At 45.1% G+C, this 8,552-nt stretch overlaps 2 protein-coding genes across 2 annotated transcripts; one reads left to right on the top strand and one right to left on the bottom strand.

Moving 5' to 3' along the window:
- Positions 1-1,609: 1,609 nt before the first annotated feature.
- LOC120111362 (coniferyl alcohol acyltransferase-like) lies at positions 1,610-4,350 on the bottom strand. Its single transcript, XM_039128325.3, has 2 exons — positions 3,792-4,350; positions 1,610-2,706 (listed from the first exon to the last, which is right to left on the bottom strand). Exons 1-2 carry the CDS (start codon positions 4,212-4,214, stop codon positions 1,777-1,779), a joined length of 1,353 nt encoding a protein of 450 aa, XP_038984253.2. The 5' UTR covers positions 4,215-4,350; the 3' UTR covers positions 1,610-1,776.
- A 1,175-nt stretch (positions 4,351-5,525) lies between these two features.
- LOC148714784 (uncharacterized) lies at positions 5,526-6,812 on the top strand. The gene is made up of 4 exons (XM_088716264.2): positions 5,526-5,631; positions 5,758-5,816; positions 6,390-6,507; positions 6,604-6,812. Exons 1-4 carry the CDS (start codon positions 5,588-5,590, stop codon positions 6,680-6,682), a joined length of 300 nt encoding a protein of 99 aa, XP_088572390.1. The 5' UTR covers positions 5,526-5,587; the 3' UTR covers positions 6,683-6,812.
- Positions 6,813-8,552: the final 1,740 nt, after the last annotated feature.

Genomic DNA, 8,552 nt, shown 5'->3' with positions numbered 1-8,552 from the left:
ATCGAAGTGAAGCAGCAGCAAGATGGGATCTTTATATCCCAAAAGAAGTACACAAAGGAGATCTTAGAGAAATTCAATATGAGAAACTGCAACCAAGTAAACACCCCAGTAGCCACAGGAATGAAGCTATCTAAAGAAGGAAATAGAGGTTTCGTGGACTCGGCTCTCTTCAAGAGGCTAGTTGGTAGCTTGAGGTATTTGATGACCACAAGGCCAGATATCGTTTATGGAGTCGGACTTATGAATCACTATATGGAGATACCGAAGGAGTCTCATTGGCTAGCAACGAAGAGGATTTTAAGGTATATTAAAGGCTTACTCAACTTGGGTCTGTTCTATGCTTATGGTGAAGCTGCAGAGTTAGTGGGCTATTCTGATAGTGATTAGGGAGGTGACCAAGATGAGAGGAAAAGCACTACAAGCTATGTTTTCTATCTTGGGTCAACTGCATTTTCATGGACCTCAAAGAAGCAAGGAGTTGTGGCCTTATCTTTATGTGAAGCAGAATATGTAGCGGTTGTATCTACAGTTTGTGAAGCAATTTGGTTGAGGAATATGTTAAAAGAGCTGGATCATCCACAAGAAGAACCAACAATGATATTGGTAGACAACAAATCGGCTATACAACTTGCAAAGAACCCAGTACATCATGGGAGGAGCAAACACATAGATACACGGTTTCATTTTCTCAGAGACCATGTAAAGCAGAAAACTGTGGAGCTGGAGTATTGTCATACCATGGAGCAAGTAGCAGATATTTTAACCAAGCCGTTGCTGATTGAATCCTTCAGAAGGCTAACAGAAATGCTCGGATTGAGAACATTTTTATTCAAGGGGACGTGTTGGAAGTTCCAACAAATCAAAACATTTGGTAATGGGTAGTCAATGTGTGGTAATGGGTAGTGTGGTAATGGGCTGCCTAATTATGTGGTAATGGGTAATCAATATGTGGTAATGAGTAGTCAATAATTATATGATAATAGGCTACCTAATTATGTAGTAAATGTGTGGTTATGGATAGTCAACAATTGTGTGGTAATGGGCTGCCTAATTATGTGGTAATGAGTAGTCATTTTTTTTTTTTTTTAGAGTTAAGTAGATTTACGTTTTCATTTTGCATTGTAATACCTATATAAGGCTGCCTAGTTTTTTATTTTGATATTTGATTAAAAAGAAATTACAAATTATTATGTGTTGAAAAGAAAGTGGTATAGTTCGAAGATTTTTCTTAACAATGCTGAATTCAAAGAATTCGCTTCAAAATTAGTCAAGCCCGATCTCAGGCCCGACTGACGGAGGCACCCCGAACGCCTTCTGCCTTTAGTTCCTCACGTGCATCTCAAAGACTGGGGAGTAGACTAAGAGAGTAAGAGCTATTATCAGGAAAAAAAAAGAAGAAAGGAAAAAAAAAGACTGTGGAGTAGACCCAACGTTCGGAGTGGTCGTCGGACGGACGCAACGAAGCAAAGTGGATGGTGGAAGACACTTGAGAGACTTTGCTAAATGGTATTTCTGAATTGCCATGCGATTGCTAAAAGAAAACAGTAGAAATAGAAACTATAACAACACAACAAACAACCGAAACTTAAAATAATCTAGCAACGACGTCAAAGGAATTTCTTTGATTGATTGATGGTGACGACACTCTTGAGATAACACATCAACATCAAATAAGTTAAATAGTTCATACATAGAGGTAGGCTGATGGTAGAAAACTTGAGTTTCGCACACGCGAACATAACCATGGTCATCCCCTGACGTGGCTGCGGACGGGGTTCACTTGGCGTCCGCCAGGAAGTAGTCGGCGGTCAGAGGTCGGAAAACCGGCGGCTCCTCCACCTCCAGCACGTCCACAAACCTCTTGAGCAGGTGCATGTAGACCACCCAGTCCCCGTTCCTCCTGGCGCTGGGCATCGGCATCACGTAGCCGGCGCTGCTCCCCCATGGGAAATGGTACGAACCGAACACCGCCCTCCCCCACCCGAACTCCACCTCCCCTACCGGAAAAGCCCGTCCCGACGACACAACGCACCCCACCCCGCCGTCCTCCTCCCCGAGGTAGATTCGCGCCACGGCCGGCTCCGGCCGCCGGGCCTCAACCCAGTCCACCAGCCCCCGGAAGTGCTCCTCGGTCGTCGCCTGGCGCAGCATCCCGTGCACCGCCGCCGCCGTCTCTGCTAGGTCCATGTCCTTCAGCTCCTCCACCCCGAGGATCCCGTACGGGATGGACACCACGTTGCCGAAGTACCCAGCCATCTCGCCACCGCGGGCCAGCCGGGTGCGGCCGTCGACGACGGCGCCCATGCGGCAGACCTTGTCCTCCGGTCGGGCGCCGCGGGCGAGGACGCGCCAGAGATAGGCAGTGAAGGCCTCGAACTTGGTGCGCTGGCCGCCGGAGGCGGCCTGGATCCGGGCGATGTCGTCGGCTGCAACGTAGCAGATCCGGCTGACGGCAGCCTCCTGGTCGGGCGAGAGCGGGGGCGGCCGCGAGGAGACCAGCGCGCAGAGGCGGTCCGGAGAGGAGTCGTAGGAGCCTGGGCGGCGAGGGATGAGGAGAGAGCGGCGGAAGGTGGGGGCAAGGGAGATGGGCTTGGAAACGGCGGTCTCAGCCCAGGCCACCAGAAACATATTGGCCGAGTAGGCGTCGGCGATGCGGTGGTCGAACGTGCAGGCCAGCACTAAGCCCCCACATTTGAGCTCCGTTGCCTGTTTCCGGAAAAAGAAGGATGATTTATTAGAACAACCGAGAGAGCAGATTGCATGAGCAGCAATTTGGCTCGCCAACGTCGACGGCGAGCGCAACCCGCGCACGGACGGTGACTCCGGGCCGTGCGCGGTGCTCGGCATTGCTGTTCATGCACGGTTGCGCTTAAAACCGGTGGCGATATCTAAACCCGTTCTGATTGCACGACGTTATGATTGAGCGCCTGGTTCTTTTCAATTCAACTAAGGACCGGAGAGGATTACAACTTTTTTTAGTAGACTTAATCTAGTCTCTATACGAAGTGTATTACATGGGCCTTTGCAAAGCTGTACGTGCGGTGGCAGACTGCAATCATATTGAATTGTCCGGAACCAGGAGCATAATGGGTAGCACGTACGTATATGTATCCATGTAGAAGTGTATTCGTATATGTATACATGTGGATATATATATATATATATATATATATATATATATATATATATATATATATATATATATAGAAAAGATAGTGTAAAAGAATAATAAAATTTAGCTGAATCACATGTTCGTTTTCAATCAATTGATACCGTGCTGATAAAAAGTAGAAGTGAACTTACTAAGCGTCTCCACTGCAGTGATACTTGAGTTAGGTGTGGTCGTAATCGAACAGCCCACGCAAAGGTGGCAAGGTTTCAAATAACGGACATAAATTTTGTGTTAGAGCATTTCTGTTGCAGATTTCAAGGAAAAGATATATTTCGTGAGCACAAGGCCGAGCAAGCATGGCCACTCGGATGTCCCAAGAGAGCTCGTCTTTGAGACGTGTTTCAGAAGAGGGTCCTGCAACTATATATAACCATTCCTTTCACCATGAAATCAGCGCATTTGCTATTTTTCTCAAGAAAGCGATTGGTGCATTTTGTCCAGCCCCATCGATAGCACTAATCAAACTTGTTTCCACCCTCGTCACGCTTAATTGTCGGTAATAAGCCATGCATGTAAACCCCATGCATGTGATAAAGTACCAAAATCTGATGTGTTCGTCTGGCGTCTTTCTTCTAACTCCCATAATTCAACGAAAGAGAGAGAAGTAAATTTACGTTACCTGGACACAGAGCACTCCTTCCTTCTTCTTGGGCAGCAGCTTCCTCTCCACACTTTCGTCCGGGTTGTTGAGGCGCAGCTCTTGGAGCTCGACATCGGCGTAGGCCTCGATGAAATCCACTCCACGGTTGTTGCAAAGCAGCTCTGGCTCGTCCACCGGGTTGGTGAGGACCTCGCCGGCGAAGGGGTAGTAGGTCACCAGGGCCTGCGCTAGTGATGCCTTGAGAGCGCTGACCATGCTCCCGAAGGTGGTCTTGCTCTGCTTGGCAGGTGGTTTTTTGTAGCAGAAGAACACACCCACGTCAATTGCCGGCAGCAGCAGGTCGAGGTTGGACAGTGGCAGCCAATGCTCCTGCACCGGCAGCACCGCTGCTACTCTCTCCTTCGCCCTCATCGTTACAGCATACTCTTTGCTTCCACCCATTCTTAGTTTCTTTGATACACAGATAGATAGAGAGAGAGAGAGAGAGAGAGAGAGAGAGAGATATGGTGGGTGCGTTGATACGAGCTTTATGGTAGAGAAGTTTTATTTTACAGATTTTCTGCCGTGGGGCTCTGAAACAAGAGGGTGGGCGGGCGGATGATGAGGAGTTGTAAGGAGGAGAAAGGTTTATTTATAGGCGGAGGGGGAGCTGCAAGAGTCTCTGTTTTTTTTTTTTTTTTTTTTTTGTTACCTTACATTGTTTTTTTCTGTATTTTAGGTGTTGTAGCTCGGCAAAAGTTAACGGCTTGTTCCACGGAGACTTGTTAGTCGATGCTCCCAACGGATGGGGATTGGTTGAGAACTTGTTAGGTAGACTTAGGCCCTATTTGGGGAGCTTTTGGTAGGGCTGTTAACGAGCCGAGCTGCTCGGGCTCGGCTCGGGCTCGGCTCGGTAAAAGCCCGGCTCGGCTCGTTAGTCAAACGAGCCCGCGCCTAATATGAGGCTCGTTTACATCCGAGCTCGAGCTCGAGCTCGAGCCCGAGCAGCTCACGAGCCCAAACGAGCTTGGGCCTTTGGCTATTTGCTGAATGCTGATTGATTGGTCTCCCATGGCCATGGGCCCACCCGGCCAGCCCACTCTCCAGCCGGACCAGCCCCCACCGTCCATCGACCCAGATCGTAATCACCACCACTCATCACTCATCAGCTCATGCATGCCCTAGTCTCCTCGACTCCTCCTGTGACCCTGTCTCCCTCTCGAGTCTCGGCCGCCTCTCCCAAGTCCCACTCGACAGTCGACTCCCAACTCCCAAGTCCCAGCCCTCCCCCGATTTCGGCCTCTCCCTGTCTCCCACTCGACTCCCAGCCCTCCCAGCCCTTCCGGCGACGACCCCCTTCCGGCGACGACCCCCTTCCAGCCCCAGCCCCGCCGCGCTCCGCCTCCCTTCGCCCGCACGCCGCGCCGCCGAACCCCTCCGGCCCTCCTTCTCGACTTCTCCTCCGAACCCCTCCGGCCCTCCTTCTCCTCCGAACCCCTCCGGCCCTCCTTCTCCTCCGAACCCCTCCGTACCTCCTCCTCCGAACCCCTCCGGCCCTCCTCCTCCGAACCCCTGCGATCCCTCGACTTGCTCCTCCCGGATCTTCCCCGACTCCGAGTCTCCAACTTGCTGAGTTGCTGCAGCGCTGACCCCCGACCGGCGACCGGCCGACCCCGACTTGCTGGTGAGTTTCCTCTTCTCCCCTCCGAGTCTTTGCTCCTCAGTTTTAAAACGTGGTCATTTATGGCTAAAACTCACTGAAGCATCAATTATTTCTATGCTGTTGAGTGCTGTCACCCCTGCAACAAGCTCCTGCCGCCGCCCCGAGGTTCTCCATGCGCGTCGCCTCGAAGCAGGCCTACATCTGCCGCGACTGCGGGTCATAATCCCTTCTCCCCACCAACCTAATTCTCCATTCTCCTCAGCTTTATTTTACTGATACTGCATTGAGTACTAATGCATTCAGATGTCTTTTAACTGTGATTTGTTTCTAAATTATGTGCAGTTACATATACAATGATAGAACACCCTTTGAGAAGCTTCCAGATAAGTATTTCTGCCCTGGTGAGTTGTATCCTTTTCTTCTCCATGTCCAGTTTCCTTCTTTTTTCTCTATCTCGTATGTGATTAAATCATTAAACTCTGACTGTCCTGAATCATTTTATCTAGTCAAGCTAAGGATGCTAATATGTCCTAAAATAATACCATCTTTAATACATAATTACTTCGTGCATTGTCCCTGATATATTTGGCTTCACCTTGATTGATCTTAACACCATTCCTTTCCCATGCAATCAGTCTTGTTGCATGGTTTCAGATCTTTTCTCTAAGTATCCTGCTGTCTTCTTCTTTTCAACCCATGGCATTTTAAAGTACCAGCTCATTGCTTCATAAGAAGGTGTTCCATACATCCAGGAAAGTAAACTGCAAGCAACATGATCTTTATACATTTCTACATAGTTTGACCAAACTTTTCCTCGAACACCAGTTTAAGATAAAAAGATCAGCACTAATCCACCAAAAGTTACTGATATTTTTATCCACAGCGGTTGAAATCTTACATATTTCTTTCCATGATTGAATTGGCTAGAATTGGAGAGAGAATGCATTTCCTGACTTCTAATTAATTTCTTATAGTCTGCGGGGCTCCCAAACGGAGATTCAGGCCATATGAACCTTCAGTTGCCAAGGATGCAAATGACACAGATGCCCGTAAAGCCAGGAAGGCTCAGATGAAAAGAGATGAAGCCATTGGGTAATTGCCTCACTATAAGTAATTTTGGGTGGATCCTGAGTGTTTGAAAGCATATCTCGCTTATATATATCATTCTTGAAACTCTTGTGCTTTCAGGAAAGCGTTACCTGTTGCCATAGTGCTTGGAGTTGTAGGGCTAGCTGGCTTGTATTTCTACCTCAACAATGCCTACTAGTGTGAGCAAGGAGCATCATGAGGCTCCTCTTTTCTTCATTCTGAAACTGGTCGAGTCAATATTAGTATTCATAATGTACTGTCATCTGTAACAACAGAATAAGTTAATGTACTTATGTTTCCAATTTCAAGTTGTGAGGTTTCTGTTAAACAAGCAACAAATGCAAATTTCAGTGATCAAGAAGATAAAACCAAGAAATAAAATTCAACTATCATATGATCTGAATGACAAAATATATGCCTGTCAGCTGAGAACTATGAGAGGTTAATGAGTTCATTTGCAAATATTTGCACATCAAATATTCCGAATCAATGCCATTTGAGGCAAGTAAAGCTGTATAATGAACTTGAATGGACTAGAAATGCACATACAGTGATCTAATAGTTCTATGCAACTCTTCTCAGGTTCTCAGGATGGAAATCACCTACTTTCCTCAAAAACCTTCTGAAGGTCATTCAATTTTCTGTGACAGATGGTGAATGCCTGTTTCAAGGAAACAAGAAACAGACCACCGAGCTCGTACCGAGCCCGAGCTCGGGCTCGTTCAGGAGCTCGTAATTGAAACGAGCTTTACGAGCTCGAGCCCGAGCCTTTGCTTTACCAAGCGAGCCCGTGCCCGAGCCCAATATAGAGCTCGTTACCGAGCCCGAGCCCGAGCCCGAGCCCGAGCTACTGTGAAACGAGCCGAGCCGAGCTTTCCCAGGCTCGGGCTCGGCTCGGCTCGCTTTTGGAGGGCCAAAAAACACTTTTTGGTTCTCTAAAAGTACTTTTAGATAAAAAATGGTGTTTGGTAAAATTTCCGAAAAACTGTTTCAGTTTTTGCGGAAAGCTGAAAACAGCTTTTGGAGGGAAGCTCCAATTTGGAGCTTTCCGAAAATATTGTTTTCAACTTTGTCGGAAAGCTGTATTTTTGACAAAAATGCCTATATTAAAATATAATAATTACATAGTTTGTCCCTTCATAAATCTAAAAAGTCTACTGGAGCTAAGAATCCTAGCCGTCAGACTCCCTTCCGCAAGAAAAATTGTTAGAGAGATAAATGGTAATTGAGAGGATGAAAAATTAATTTATACTACTAATTAAAATATTTTATACCTTTATTATTGTATTATACCATAAATATAATATTATATTACATTACATCGTAATACATTAATATGTTATTTTAAATAATTTAATATTATGTTATATTATGGAAAATTAATTTATACTAATAATTATAATATTTTATATCTTTATTATTGTATTATACTATAAATATAATATTATAATACGTTAAATCATATTACATTAATATATTATGTTGAATAATTTAATATTATGTTATATTATCCAAAATTAATTTACTCTAATAATTGTATTACTATTATGCTATATTATATTAATATTATTTTATATTACAATAATATTATACTATATCGTATATTTATATATTAATATATATTATGTTTTATTATGTTTTGTTGTATACTATGCAATGTCCTTTATGGTAGTTTTGTCATACAAAAGTGCTTTCTCAATTTGTTTACCAAATATATGTTACAATACCACAACACTTTACAAATGTAGTTACCAAACAGCAAACAGCTTTTTATAACAGCTCTACTTCAGACAGCTCTACTTCCAACATCTCTACTGCCCACAGCTCCTCCAAACAGGGCTTTACTCTACCACCTCATCTATAAACTAGTTCAATAAAAATTAGACACACCAGCTAATAAAAGATATTATTACCTTAATAATTGATGGGGACATCAGCTAGGTCCCCATTTTATTTGTATATTTGTTTATTTTATTTCTGGGTTTATTTGCATTTTAGGGTTTATTTTATTTCTGGGTTCATTTGCATTTTAGAGCTTATTTGTGTTA

The sequence above is a fragment of the Phoenix dactylifera genome, chromosome 2 (assembly GCF_051530095.1).
Source record: "Phoenix dactylifera cultivar Ajwa chromosome 2, Ajwa_hap1_PhDact_Kaust_v1.1, whole genome shotgun sequence".
In the NCBI taxonomy this organism is placed as follows: domain Eukaryota; kingdom Viridiplantae; phylum Streptophyta; class Magnoliopsida; order Arecales; family Arecaceae; genus Phoenix; species Phoenix dactylifera.
This window is presented reverse-complemented; position numbering and strand designations above follow the sequence as displayed.